General features: G+C 55.0%; 1 protein-coding gene across 1 annotated transcript in view; it reads right to left on the minus strand.

Moving 5' to 3' along the window:
• Positions 1-823: 823 nt before the first annotated feature.
• The window catches only part of MYBL2 (MYB proto-oncogene like 2), a 31,616-nt gene continuing 17,644 nt past the window's right edge, over positions 824-14,795 (minus strand). The window contains exons 7-14 of the mRNA XM_059707028.1: positions 14,305-14,592; positions 11,224-11,634; positions 8,756-8,895; positions 5,797-5,896; positions 4,363-4,476; positions 3,060-3,164; positions 1,733-1,918; positions 824-1,315 (exon numbers count right to left, since the gene is read on the minus strand). Coding sequence (XP_059563011.1) covers positions 1,187-1,315; positions 1,733-1,918; positions 3,060-3,164; positions 4,363-4,476; positions 5,797-5,896; positions 8,756-8,895; positions 11,224-11,634; positions 14,305-14,592 — 1,473 coding nt within the window. The 3' untranslated portion in view covers positions 824-1,186. The remainder of the gene's footprint in view (positions 1,316-1,732; positions 1,919-3,059; positions 3,165-4,362; positions 4,477-5,796; positions 5,897-8,755; positions 8,896-11,223; positions 11,635-14,304; positions 14,593-14,795) is intronic.

The raw sequence follows: 14,795 nt of genomic DNA on the forward strand, positions 1-14,795 counted from the left end.
GTTCTATTTCTTGGTCTGGGTTCTAGTAACATGTGTCCACTTTGTGGGCATTCATCCAACTGTTGTTCACTTGGGATGTGTTGTACTTTCATGGAAAGCCGTTAGAAACTGACCCTACACCTGAAGCTTATTCTATGGCACTGCACTGCTTCCCTGGCTGTGCAATAGAATGATGATTCCAGTGCAGCCTTCAAGTCCAGGGCCGGGTTCAAGTCCTGACTTGATCACTTAATAACTTCCGCTCAGAGCTCCCAGCGGAAGCATTGACACTAATCCTTTGTAGGGTTTATTGTGTATAAGGAACGAGAAAGCTTTTGTGATAACATCCAAAGAGTCCTTATTTTCTGAGCCCCAAGTATGTTCTCGCCAATCCCTTCAACAACTCTGAAAGGTTAATGATTCCCCCCATTTCACAGCCGAGGACTCCCAGGCTCACAGCAGGACACACACTAGAGGTGACCAAGCGGGTTCACACTGTGTGATCCAAAGGCAGAGCTGTATCCACAGCTGCCAGGAGAGCCACAGAGAGTTGCCAGGTGTCCTGGGGAACAATCCAGACACAGGCATAGTCCCAATGCCTCTGGATTCCAGAATCTTTCATCCCACTTATCCCAGCAATGGAGCTGGCTGCTGAGAAAGGGTCACTTCACCCATCCCGGGAGGTATTCAAAGGTCAGACAACTGCTTAACGAGGATGCTGAAGAGGGAGCCTAAAATCAGATAAAAGGACCTTCCAAGGCCGTTAAGAAGTAGCTATGGCCCACTTTACCTACGGCTGCAAACACACCAACGACCACAAGGTGGTGAAAGAGTAGCACCATGATTGCAAGGGAAAAGGCCATTTTATTCTTTCAAGAACACACACCAACAGGGTGAGAAGAAACACACAGGCTATGCCTGGTCCTAAGCAGGGGTCTGAGATGAGGCCGGGCCTAACCAGAGCATGGGGCTCCCTGTGGCCCTGGAAAGAGGACTTCGTTCTGTTAGCACCAGATACTGCTGCAGGCACAGCGGCATGCAGACAGGACAGTGGCGGCCCTGCGTCTCCACCTGAGGGATCTGGGGCGGGGCTGGCAGCAGAAGGCTCCCTGCAGGTGGTCACCTGAGTGTGGTTCTCAAAGTCACAGACCAGCCTGACCCCCAGCCCCCTGTAAACATGAGAGTGGGCTCGTGACTGCCAAGCCCCTCAGGACAAGATGAGGGTTCGAGACGTGTGGCTGGGCTTCAAGCGGCCCAGGAGCTGCCGGGCTTTCTCCTGCATGAAGAGCTGGTCCCTGGTCCCCCCGCAGGCCACCATCTTCCAGGCACTGGTCATCTGGGAGGAGGCAAGAAGGTTACCATCCAGGCAGGGGCAGCGCGCCCCCAGGGAATCCTGGTGGAAGCGAGCCTGGTGGGAGGGGTAGGCAGGTGGGGAGGAGGGATTCACACGTGCAGATGTTTACACACGGGAGCAACCAGTGCAGCCTCTGTCCTCAAGGACAGCCAGGTGCTAAGCAACTAAATACAGACAAGTGAGACCCCTGCTGTGAAAAGGGGACTTGTGTGTGTGGGGGGGGGGGGGGGGGGGTTGCCAGCATGAGGGCTCTCTGAGGGAGTGGCATCGGGACTGAGAGTTGAAACCTAAGTTGATCAGGAATCCAGGCAGAAGCAACAGCCTGTGCAAAGGCCCTGCGGTGAGAGGGCAGCAGAGCAAGCCCCCCAGGGTGGTGCCACACTTGCGAACAACACTCACAGGAGCAGGAGCAGCGGCAGAGGCAGAGGCAGAGGCAGGTGCTGGTGCTGGCAGGTGGCTTCTGGGCTTCTGGGCCGCCGCCAGCTTCTCAGGCTTAGCCTGCAGGAAGCCCTGGTTGAGCAGGCTGTTGTCTCCTCTGATGCCTGGCAGGATAAGGCTGGAGGAGCCTGATGGCACATGTGCCGGCTGAAATCAAAACCAAGTGAAAGACACTATTTTGTCACATGTTCAAAAAATACCCACGGTCACATCCCCCAGCGCCACATCCTCCTGGGCTGTGGCGACCTGAGGCACGACGTTAGCCTCTATGCCTCAGTTTTCTCTCCCAGGTGGGAGATCACGTAAAGATTAAGGCGCTATTTGGAAAGTGCCTGTTTTGGAGCCCACCACCCAGGACATGCTCAATAATGCTGGGTCCTTTTCCAGGAAGCTGGCTCCTCCCCGCCAGCATCAGGTGGAGAGGAGGGTGCTCTGGTTTCTCCCGGGTCGCCGGCCAGTCGGAGCGATGCCAAGTCTACCGGCACCCCCCGAGGAGCTGCACCAAGCACCCAGGTCTGTCCAATCTCCCCACTCAGCTTGGCCTTGACCCTCCTCACAGTCTGATGGGCTCGGGGCCTTGTCACAGGCGGGGACTGAGGGTCGGGGCCTTGAGAGATCTCAGAGAGCAAGTGCTGGGCCGGAACTCAACGCAGGTCCACCGCTCCAGATCCTGTGCTCTCAACCACTTACCAAACGGCTTTTCTTCCTGGTAATTATTTTATATGCCCTACACGATGCCAGCTGCAGGTCTGGCTAGAGGGGACCAAGTCCACGCAGAGGTTTCTCCGCAAGGACTGTGGGTACCTGCAAGATCTGCTCTGGAGATCCGTTCCATCGTGACCCCCACGCCCCTCACTGCCTCCCACTGGTGTCTGGGTAAGGCAGCTCGCCCCATCCCCAGCTTCAAGAGATCAACACTGGGGCACAGTTTCTGAGGACCTCGCCTGTGTGTAGGCAGCAGCCCCTTCCCGAGGTCGGCCTGGGAACTGGAGAGCACCCACCACCTGGCTGTGCCTCAGGCCTGTCCTTGACTCTCCGGGGTCACCCCCATGAGTAGCGTCCCAGGAAGGTGCTGGGGGCCCAGACCCATGGTTTTCACAAGGATTCTAGCAAACCCCTGTAAATAATAAAACTTTCTGCTGAATGGCACACAGAAGTCACTTCCAAGAACCACCAGGCCACTCCACCTGCAGGGTCCGCCCACCGCTTCAGGGTCCCAGAGGCAGAGGCCTCCAGGGAGAGCATCCTCCCGGCTCCCAAGTGAGGACAGCGTCTCTCGGCCCCTCACCAAGGACAGAGTCTTGGGCAGCGAGGACATCATCAGCTTCCCATCCTCGTCCACGATGTCAAGAGCCAGGGACTTGCGGACTTTCTTGATGGGGCTCCGCCGCAGCTGGGGGGGAGGGGGGGAAGGAGGCAGTCAGGGCTGGGCTGGGGCTCCCTCGGGGGGACACACAACAGTGGCCCCACTGAAGCCTCCACGCCCAGGGCAGACTTTCCTGCCAGATGCTACAATGGGAGCCAGGACACAAACACCAACCGCCACCCAGACAGCCACTCCTCACCCCTGAATGAACCCAGCACAGACTCCCCGTCTCTAACAGCCCCACCCCCACCCCAAACAGGCCCCCAAAATAATCATCCAAGTTCCACTAAAACCACCATCCATGGGCAGTAACAAGGAGACATAAACCCACTGTTGGCCCTCTACCAACACCTGTGACAGGGATGCCCCAGCCCCACCCTTGCACCTCCCATCAAGTCGGGGGTCGGGGGGCTTTAATACCAGAGAGAGGCCCTGGGACTAACAGCACCCCAACCCCGCAGTGTGCCCCACGCAGGTGCAGTCCTGGCTCAGAACCACCATGCAACACGGAGGAGAGGCCCAGGATGGCCTGGGGTGGAGTTCTCTCTACCTACAATACCCCGTGGCCCCAGCCAGGGGGTCCCCCCAGCCTGCCTGCCCACATTCCCCCACTCGCTCCCATAACCTCTACCTGCCACCCTGACACGTTCCCATCTTCCTGCCTCTCCTCAGAGGGGAGCTTCCAGGGGAAAGGAGCACAATGACCTCCCGCTATCAGGAAACCACAGGAAGGGCAGCGGGGGAGAGGCTGGCCTGGGAGCGCCTGCCCCGGCCTCTGCTTCCAGGAGTCCCTGACCAGGGTGGCTGCCAGCTCTCCGCCTCCCCTGAACTGACCCTGCTGCGGCCCAGACGCCGCGGGCTCCATCTGAAGGATTTCTCTTGGAAAACTCCCTCTATGTCCCTCTCTGCCATGTGTACCAAGTCACCAGTGTCTCTGCCCACTGAACTCCAAGAGGGAGCAACCACGCCCGGGTCTGCACTGCTCTACCCACTGCACCCAGCCTGGACCCACTGCACAAGGGACACAGTGCTGAATAGCTAAGCGACAGTTCAAAGAGGAAGAGGAGGCCTCCCCTTGGCCAGTCTCAGAGATAACCGTTTGGGGAGCGAGGGTCTGGGGCAGCTCCACTTCCCGACGTCTCACGTTCACCGATTGTCCCGACGTGCTCCCAGCCACCTTCCATCTCCCTCGGCTCCGGCCACACTGCCCGCCTCGCCAACTCACCCCAGCCTTCCTCTTCTGCTTCTCCGGCCTCACTTGGTCCTCAATGGTGAGCTCGATGCCGGCCTCGGAGCGCAGCACCTCCTTCAAGTCCTCCTCCAGGTGCGGGGTCTGGGGCTGGGCAGAGGGGGCCACGTGAGGCTCCCAGGCTGTCGGACCCGGGGCAGAGCCACGCTCCGGCTGTCCAGGGCAGGGCAGGAAGGAGGTCCAAGTGCTGGGGCACTGGCCTCACGCACACACCATTCACTGCCCTGCCCTGGACAAGCAGACACTGACCTCAACGTACTGAGGGCCACCGTGGGCCAGGAACGCCCCCAGCCGAGTCAACACAGCAGCCCTCACCCAGCTGTCATCTCCCACAGGTAGAAATGGAGGCTCAGAGAGCGAGCCTGGCCCAGGGTCACACTGCTGTGGAATCAGAACCTGGACACACTCAAAGCCCGAACTCCCTGACCCCTGTGTTCCACACGAATGCAGATGCTAGTTTCCACTCCCCTTTCTCAAGCCTGGGGGCTCCAGGCGACCTCTCGGGCCTCAGGCAGCAGAGACCAGAGAAAGGAGAGCCCCCAGGCAGAGGGAGGGGAGGGTGCACTGACACCTCAGAAGTCGCCCAGAGCCCCTGCACTGTCCTCCTATTGCCCAGGTCAGACTGGCCCTCCCAAGCCCGTCTGGAGAGCACACAGATACAGGAGCCAAATCCCCTGGGACAGGAGAGGGCAGAGCTCACTGTGCCTGGCCTGGGCCCATTTAGCTCCAATCAGCGGCACACAGGACGGGCCACCACAGGCCCCACGGCCAGGCCTTCACGAGGACCCCGCGCACCAGGGGAGAGGAAGCCAGGGGGCCGCTGCAGTGTTCACAGGCCAGTGCTTCTCTCCAACCAGCCTCTCACCGTCCACTGAAACACTGCCTGTCTCGGAGCCCAAGGTGCCAGCTGTCTCGTCATTGGAAAAGCATGGCCATGTGATGACTGGGAGGGGCAGGGGGAGCTGGGGGTGGGTCCTCACTGGCCACCTCCAGCCCACCCAGGAGCAGCTTTCCCAGGTTTTGTACAGAACCAGCAGTTAGGCAAAAGGCTTTGGTTAGACGAGGAATAATTTGCCTCTTCCCCAAATTAGTCCTAACATCTGAGCAAGTCCTCCTCTGTCCCAGCACCTTGCCGTTTCCTTCCAGCCCGTACAATGTGCTGGAAGTATTTAGTTATTTATGAATTCATGTGTTCAGTGTCCTCCCCCCACCATCCCACACTCAGCCTCACCAGGAAAGGTCTGAGGAACTGATGAGTAACCCAGCCTCAGTTTCCCCGTTTGTGAAATTAGGATAGCTGCAGCTTCCCAGGGCTGCTGGAAGAACCCAATGAGACCCGAGAGGGCTCTGTGAACTGCAAATGGCTGGACGAACCCAGACCACACGCACAGACCTGCCCACGCCACATACCAGGGGCTTTAGTGGTCCGTACTTCTCCAGAGCGTTCTTGAACGGGGTCGGTGTGTGGGGAGCGTTGTCCATGGAGTACTTCTGATCTGGGGTTACAAACCTGCCAGGGCCAGGAAGGAGGCTTAGTGACAGGGTTGGGGACAGTCACCAGACGCTCTCCCAGCCCCCCTCCACCTGGACCTCTGGCCTTGGCAACAGGGAGGAAACCCGCACACAGGCTCTTGTCCTCTGGCACTGGCCTACCCCCTCCCAACCCGAGAGGGTCTTAATCAGGGACTGAGAGCAAGGAGCCATCCCCGGGGACAGGAAAGAGGCTAAGAGGGTCCCGGAGACCCAGGGGGTAAAAGAATGGCTGAGGATGCTGCCTGGTCATCCGTCTACAATGAGGACTTCCCATAAAACACAGAGGCCGTGGCCAGCAAGGGAGGGGCGGGGGAAGGAGGGAACCTGGAGGCCGTGTGCCTCCCCCACCTCTCGGAGATCCAGCGGCAACAGCACCGTTAGGGCAAGGCCGGGCAGACACCAGGCGTGAGATGGTGAGGCCAACGCACATGCTGAACTTACCGTCTTCCCCAGTCTCCTCAGAATGACCACAGTGGGGACAGACACGTGGAGGGAAAGCTTTAGCAGAGAGAAACCTAGGCAGGGTCGGTCCGCAGGCAGAAACACTAGGACGCTTCTAGCAATGTGATTTCTGCCTGCGACGGAGAAGCCTGCTGGGGAAGGGACAGAAGAGGTGCCCACGGCCAGGCCGCCGGTTGTGGGCAAACCTCGGTGGACAGCACGTGCCAGGCTCCACCTGCAGGAGGCCTGTGTGACCTCAGTCAACAGGAGGCATCACCACAGCCGACTCCCACAGCCTCCCTGGGGCGGGTCCAGGATGTGAGAAACACCCGATTGTGGAGAACTTGGGAGCAGTGGCCAATCCGAGACACGGTGCCTGGGGCTGCCGCTCCGGCCACTTCCCTGGGCCTGCCAGCCATTCCACAGGGAGGTAAAAGCTAGAAGAATACAAACCATTCTTTTCTTCCTTCCTTGGGACTGAGAGATTGGACAGGGATCACCCAGTCAATCGGTTCCCATATCCTTGTTACATTCCACCCCAGAGACACACAGAGCCCTCTGTAAGGATGAGCAGGCAGATCAGCGCTGGTCAAAAGGAAACACCTCACAGTTCAAACCGCAGTTCAGAGGCATGAATGAATCTGAGACATGGCCCAACATCTATGTGAGACACGGAACTTTTACAACAAACATGAGAATTCTAGAACCTCTTGAAGTCACCGTGTCAGCAAGAACTGACAGGGGAAGCTGTTAGAGAACGGAGGGAGCTGACTGAAAAGGAAACACATAAGATGGCTTGGAAATGGAAGAAATGCAATTCTGGAAGCCAGAAGACCCAGCAGACGGGAAAGAGCAGAAAACGGGGAGGGCTGTCACCCAGAATTCTATACCCAGCAAAAACAGCTTTCAAAAATTAAGGCAACTTTTCAGCTGCACACAAGCTGAAGAATTCATCACCAGCAGGCTCCCTCTACAGAACACTCAAGGACGGCCTCCAGACAGAAGGAAGCTACCACCAGGTGGAAATAAGGACCTAAGAGCACGGGCGATCTTTGTGTGGAGGAAAGTAGTAAAGTTGGAGCAGCAGAAGGAACACAGAGGAGAAGGAAAAGGGGAAAGACAAGTGTCACTTCCTTCTGAGGCTGCAGCGTATCTGCTGAAGGGCTCAGATTTAACAAGATTAAAATTAAATTTGGTTGATGATGGTTCTGAACAAGTACAGCTCTTTTATAGGAGTTTGACCATTGTGAACACTGGGACCCTGGAGTTTTATCAATGATAAGGAAAATCTCAGTGCCCTGCCAGTGTGGTTTAGTGGCTGAGCACCAGACCATGAACCAAGAGGTCACCAGATTGCAGGCTTGCTCTCCGGTTGGGGGCGTCAGGTTGCCCATCGATAATGTTCCTCTCTCATCCCTGTTTCTGTCCCTCTCTCCTTCCTCTCTCTCTAAAAATCAAAAACATTAAAAAAGAGAGAGAGAAAATCTTTGCAAAAGTTTGTATTTTATGTAGCAAAAAAGCGAATCTTGGGACTGAGTTGCTAATAGATATTGGTGGAAGCATTTACACCCAGGCAGCTTGAAGAGTCTCCAATGGACCCTGCCAGCGACAGATTTCCACTATGGGGAGTAGAGGAAAATTCTAGTACCACGAGAATGGTGTGACCCTATACCACCAAGACAGCGTTATTTAACATGGATTTCATGAAATGAATGAAGACAACAGCCTTCTGATCTAACACGAATGGACAGCAGGTTTGACTTTCCAAAAACTTTTTGTTAAGTTAAAGTAATTCCATTTTTGACATTTGCAATGAAAGACCAAATGTTACCAGAGATGACAGTTTGAATTCCCCGCGTCATATTGAATTTCTTTCTGTTTGATTTGTAGGAATATGACCTTGTGGAATGTTAACTGTAATACAATTTCTAACACTTAAAAAAAAAAGAATCACGAATACACAAGGAGGCCTACAACCTGTCCGGGCCTGGCAGGCGGATGCAGCCTTCGCTTCCGACTGAGCGAGACAGAACTGGGGGCACTTTCGTCCTCCGCGTAAGGCTACTCAACCGTGGATTTGTGCTTGAAACGCATAAAGATAGAGAGATTAAGTTTCTCATGGCAATTTGGACCCTCTCCATTTTCGAGATTAGAAAACCACCATCTTAAAATATAAGAAGAATCAGAACAATGACAAAACACGACTATCCTGACAAAGACGAAGAGACGAAGAGGCGTGGTGGCCAGGAGGCTGCCTTCCGTTAACCGATTCTCAGGTGCTTCTCCAAGGATGCCCTTTCCCGACCAGTGACCCTGGCCCCCGGCCCTGCTGGGGGAGGGACCGGTCCTACACTCCTGGGCCAGCAGTGGGGGGGGGGGGGGGCACAGCACTCACGCAGTGTGTTTCTGGTGCAGGGGCGTCTTGTCCCGGTGCAGGGGCGTGGTGACCACCACCTTCTGGCTGCACACGGGGGTGGATGTCAGCGAGGGGCTCTCCAGCTCCAGTGTGTCCTGCTTGTTCCAGAAGTTCAGAAACTGCCAGGGAAGACAAAGGAAACAAGACAAAGGAGTGACCTGCAGGTGGGGCGAGACCCTCTCTTCCTCCCCCCACGTCTGCTCTGACAGAGGTCCCTCCTGATATGGGAGGTCCCCTCCTGCCAGGCACCAGAGAAAAAGGCTGAGACAGATCAGCAGGCGCCCACCCAGTGGGCTCACGTATCACTGGGCTGGTCACGGCCCGTCCCCTTTGGCCAGGCTGCTGACGGCGCACTTAGGACAAAGAACACGGACGGTGTGGGAACAGCTCTTAAAGGACCTGTAATGGCCGAAACCGGTTTGGCTCAGTGGATAGAGCGTCGGCCTGCGGACTGAAAGGTCCCAGGTTCGATTCCGGTCAAGGGCATGTACCTGGGTTGCGGGCACATCCCCAGTAGGAGATGTGCAGGAGGCAGCTGATCGATGTTTCTCTCTCATCAATGTTTCTGACTCTCTATCTCTGTCCCTTCCTCTCTGTAAAAAATCAATAAAATATATTTTAAAAAAAAAAAAAAAAAAAAGGACCTGTAATGGACCGGGGACGACCACGGCGGCGGCAGTGGCTGATGTTGGCATTAAGGAGCACCTTCTCCCGCCAGAGCTACACACTTTACACCAAGAACTTCCTGTTCTCAGACCCTCTGAGGTGCAGGTGCCATTGTGAACGCCTTTTTAAATAAGAAAACTGGGGTTTAGAGGGAGTTAGATTCTTGTGACTTCTCCAGGCAGGACTCAAATCCAGATCAGAGCCAAGTCTGAAGCATTCCCTTCTCCCTGTCTCTGCCCTTGGTAGTTCAGGTCCATCTGCAGGCCTCAGGTCCACTGCCCTGTGCGGGGTCCCCGGAGCAAGGCGGCCACCTCATCCCATCATCCTGGGCTGCGGCCTGGGTAGCTCAAGGCTCCGCCGTCTTCCTCCTCCAGCCTGTAGTCCTCACTTGGGGTCCAATATGGGCTAAACTGTGCTCTCCCCAAATTTATACGTTGAAGTCACATACTGTGACTGTATTTGGAGGCACAGCCTTTAAAGAGATAATTAAGGTAACGTGAGGTCATGTGGGTGGGCCCTAATCCAGTAAGGCTGGTGCCCTTGGACGATTATAAGAAGTAAGAGATTATGAGAAGATAGGGATTATGATCCACACCTACACAGAGGGAAGACCATGTGAAGACACAGGGAGAAGTCAGCTCTCTGCAAGCCAAAGTGAAAGGCCTCAGAAGGAACCAACCCTGCCCATTCCTTCCAGAACTGAGAAAATAAACTTCTGCTAAGCAACCGTGTGTGGTACTTTGTTACGGCAGCTCTAGCAGAGGAACACCGACGTCTCTTGGGAAAACAAGCATCCCCAACAATGGGCCTGGCCTCCCTCCGTCCTCTACGGCAGATGGTGGTGCAGCCTCTGCAAACAGGCCACCTCCGGCCTTGCTCTCTCACATCCTCACGGGAGGGAGGGAGCCTCCACACACCCTGCTCCTGTCCAGGACATGGGAACGCTAAGGCCTGCGCCCCCCCCACCCCTCCGGTGCACCCTCGCAAAGCCCTGCTGCCCCATCCCCGCAGTCCCCAGGGCAGTACATACCCTTAGTTACACCCAAGGCCCTCCAAGGCTCCTGCCCCCATGCCACCCCCCACCAATCCCTCCTAGCTCTGACTTCACTCACTCGCCCTCCCCATCTCTGCACCTTTGTTCAGGCACCATTCTCCAGAAAGCCTGCCTCCGCGCGTCCCCCAACCCCAACCTCTAGGAAAGACAGGGCCCGAGGGAGCAGTACTCAGATCACAGTAAACTCTCAACTGCTATCACCAGAGCTCTTCCCACACTACATTCTGCATCAGCTCATTCATCACAAGCCTGTCCCCAATACTAGTGCCCTCTTCAAGGGCAGGGCTGTCCTTTCCACCTGTGCTCCCCAGTGACAAAGAAGCCGATGTGAAATAGTTGCTCAATAAACTGATTCTTTTACCAAATACTGAGCCCCTTCCCTTCTCTGCGCAGTTATCACCCACTATCCTCAGCTCAAGCAATTCCTCCTCATGGAAGCCTTCCTAGATGACCTCTCCCCCAGCCCCCAGACGAGATGCAGCAAAAGCCTTTTCCGTTATTCCATTTACCATGTTTACTTGGGCCTTTTTTATCATTATTAATTGGTCCTCCTGCCAGAATGTAAGCTTCATGAGGGAAAGCCAGGCCTGTGTCTGCTCACCCTTCATCGCCAGCCCTCCCACACGGCAGACAACCCATGAGTACGTGCCTGCGTGCAAGGCCCTGCACTGGGAACTGGGAGTCTGTAAACAAAACCCAGTGAGCAGTTGGGGTGGGGTCCACACACCTGGGAGGGCGAGAAGGGCAAGGTCTTGACGGGGGTGCTCTTGGGGGTGAGGCTGTTACAGGAGTCCAGGAAGGACAGACTGGCGCTGTTTTCTGTGACAGGAGACAGGGCGACACGCCTCTTCTTCTGCCGCTTGAGCACGGAAGGCGGGGTGCCAATGCTCAAGCCCCCCACTTCAGTGCTGGGGGAAATGGGGATCAGCTCGCCCCGGCTTCCCCGGCTCAAGTCTGAGATGGTATGGCCGTCCAGGCGGTACTCGGTCACGCTGGGCCCTGGGGCAACAGACTGGCGAGGCGAAGGGGCGGGCCACTGCGACGGCTGTGGCTGCTCTGGGCTGCTGTGGACGCTGCCCTCTGGGGACGGCTCTTCGGGGAGGTCAAACTTACTCAGGTCACACCAACCGTCGGGGTCCTGCCCAGAGAGGAGAGGTTAGTAATCACTGCAATTTGTCTGCTTTTCTTCCAGCAGATACAAGAGGACTTACTCACTGAAGGAAAATACACGCGTGCCAACTATGATCCCACAGCCCAGGAACAATCATCATTAACAATTTCTCCCATTTCCCCAAGGAAATATAAATCTTCTACGCCTGCATATCTATGTTTGTGAATAAAACTGAAGGTATGTTGTACATAAGGCTGCTGGCTGTTATTTAAAAAATGTTCCAGCCACTATTTAAAATATAAAAAACACAAAGAAAAATACAAAGAAACCCAAATATCCATCAATAAGCTAAGGAAATAAAACCTTATCACTGAGACCCCATGTTCACCTGCCCACTCAACATCCTCTGCCTTCAGGTGGGAAACCACTACTGGAATTTAGAATTTACTGTCATCATGCATTTCTAGTATTTTGCATGTTTTTAACATTAGTATAAATCACCTCTATATCCTGCTTTTTGTTCCATTTAAAATGTCTGTAAAGCAGAAATAATCATGCCTGATTCTATTACCTATGAGTTAAATGTTTAATATGAATAAATGGTGAAAAATTTCCAACTTTTATAATGATTTTTATGACTGCAAAATACTCCATCATATGACTACATCAGTTATTTAACTGTTTTATGAACATCTTGTATATAAATCTCCCCCCGCATGTTTAGGTTTTCCAACAATATAGATCACTACGTGGGGAAGTCATGGGCGCGAGGCTGTGGCCACATTCCTGGGGGAGGCAGCTCCTGTGCTCCTCACGGTGCTCCCTCGCCCCTTCACAGAGGCTGTTTCCAACCCCACACTGAGCCCAGGCCAGAAAGGATGCACCTGCCCACCAGTGTCTGAGAGCAATCAATCCCGAGAGGCACACCCAGATCTTGTCCAGACTAACGACTTGGACAGAAGCTTCCACTTTGGTCCTGGAGGGTCTGCCCTGCGTGAACCTGGACCCCAGTGATGACTTCTGATCCCCGAGACTCGCGGGAAGGTGGGCAGTTCATTCCTAGTGCTGGAGGCCAGCGCAGGGCAGTCTGACTCGGGCCCACCTGCAGCACAAGCCCCACAGCTGGGGAGGCCCTAGAGTTGATGGCATCTAATAGAAGCACATCCTGCAAGGACTTCCTGCAGGGGAGCAAGGGAGGGCCGTTTTCCTACAAAAGTAGCTCCTTCCCCGGCTGCTGGGCCTGAACTCCGAGCCCTGGCACTCACCTGCTGTGTGATGCCAGACAAGCCTCCCGACCTCTGACTTGGGATTCCCTTGCTGGTGATGAGCCCACCACCCACTTCACAGGGCTGTCAGAGGACGAACAGAGAGCAGGTATGTAGGTAGCCAGTAACAAGGCTGGCACATAGTAGGCATTCAAATATTGGATATGGTAATTACTAAGCATTGCTCCTCCCATACACTGGGTGCTCCCCTCCCTCCTTCTCTGTGCCCAGTAACTGGAGGAAGATGCCGAACAGGCTGAGGATGGAGATGGCAACACAACGAAGTGCCAACAGTGCCGGGCACAACTCTCATCTCAACAGTCCCCTTAGGGCCCAGAAGGACGGGGCCTCACGTGGCAGCCTCGGAGCTGTGTGCTGCAGATTGAAGAACGCTCAGGCCTCTTCTCAAGATACTGTGAGGATTCCTTGGAGTGGAAGTGACACAACAGACAGACCCTGTAGCCGGGTGCAGTCCCAGCCACTGGGGCGAAAAGATGAGACTCCGAGTCAGAGGGTTTTAGAGATGGCTCCCTAGGGATGTGCCACCCAACCACCATTAAGCAAGACACAGCACAATGGTCACAATCACCCAGCTGACTTGCTGTGTGACCCTGGGTACACAACTTGACCTCTCTGAGCCGCAGCCTCATCTACAAAACAGAGAAAGGACACACCTCACCGAATACTGGGTGGACTTCACATCAAGCTCGGAGGCTAGCATTTAATAGATAGATGTTCAACAAATGTCACTATTTTTACCAAGGAGGGGAAAGGCCAAGTAGGCAGGTGAATATACCAAACTCCACTGCCCCTGGAGATCAGTATCAGTGTTAAATTCCTGAGTTAGATATAACTGTACTGTGGTGATATAAGTGAATGCCTGTGCTCTTAGGAAACACACACTGAAATATTAACGGATAAAGAGGCACAAGGTATGTAACTGGCCAGGCCTCTTGCCCATCACCTCCTGAAACCATTCCACAACACAGGCCTGGCTGATGCAGGTGGGAGCTGGGATGTCACACCAAGAGGGGCATCCCCCACTGCAGAGCTCTCTCCCAAGGGGCACAGTCCACAGCCAGCTCGGCCTTACGGCTGCAACACCTGAGTAATCAGAACCCACTCACTGCTCCCGCCCTACCAGTTCCCAGGTGCCTCTCCAGGGACTCCCAACCACCTGTGGTGCTGCAAACACCATGCTCAACTGTACTCTGTTATCGGCTCAAGCACCCTCCCCGCCATCATCCCTCAGAACTCAGAGCACAGCCTCCCCTGAAGAGCCCTCCCACCTCGCCCTGTGCTGTATACATCATGAGTCAGGCTGCAGGCTGGGCACGTAGCATCTGCCCAGAAAATGCTGTTGGGATGAGTGAACACAAGCATGCCCGCCCACGAGAGGACTCCCTGCTGGAAGTGCTGTGACCAACATTACCGACTCGATCAAGTCCAGGGCTTCCGAGAAGCTGGGCCCCTCGGCTGGAATCAGGAGGTTGGCAGCCTCCACCACCCACTTATACGGCAGGCTGATTTCTGGCGAGGAGCCCTCCTGGTCTTCACGCTTGGGGGTGTCGTCTAAGGGCTCTGGTGTGCACACTCGGTCCAGCTCTGCAGGGGCAGCTTCCTGCTCCTCAGTCGCGGCTGCTGCTGAGGTCTCCTCCTCACTGCTGTCCTCCTCCTTCATGGCAGGGAGCGCTGGGGACCAGCTGGTCCCAAGACTTCCCTGCAGGACACAAGAGTACACCGTTTGTGGAGCTTTTGTTATGAGATAAAGATCATGCCATATTCCAGCTAAAAATCGCACAACCTGAATTGAATAAGGAACCCAAACTGAGAGTCTCTAAAATATCAACATTATCAAAGACTGCAGTTAAAAGTGGACAAAAAGAGATAGGACAACTAAATGCAATGTCTAATCCTGGATCA

The sequence above is a fragment of the Myotis daubentonii genome, chromosome 8 (assembly GCF_963259705.1).
Source record: "Myotis daubentonii chromosome 8, mMyoDau2.1, whole genome shotgun sequence".
Lineage (NCBI taxonomy): Eukaryota > Metazoa > Chordata > Mammalia > Chiroptera > Vespertilionidae > Myotis > Myotis daubentonii.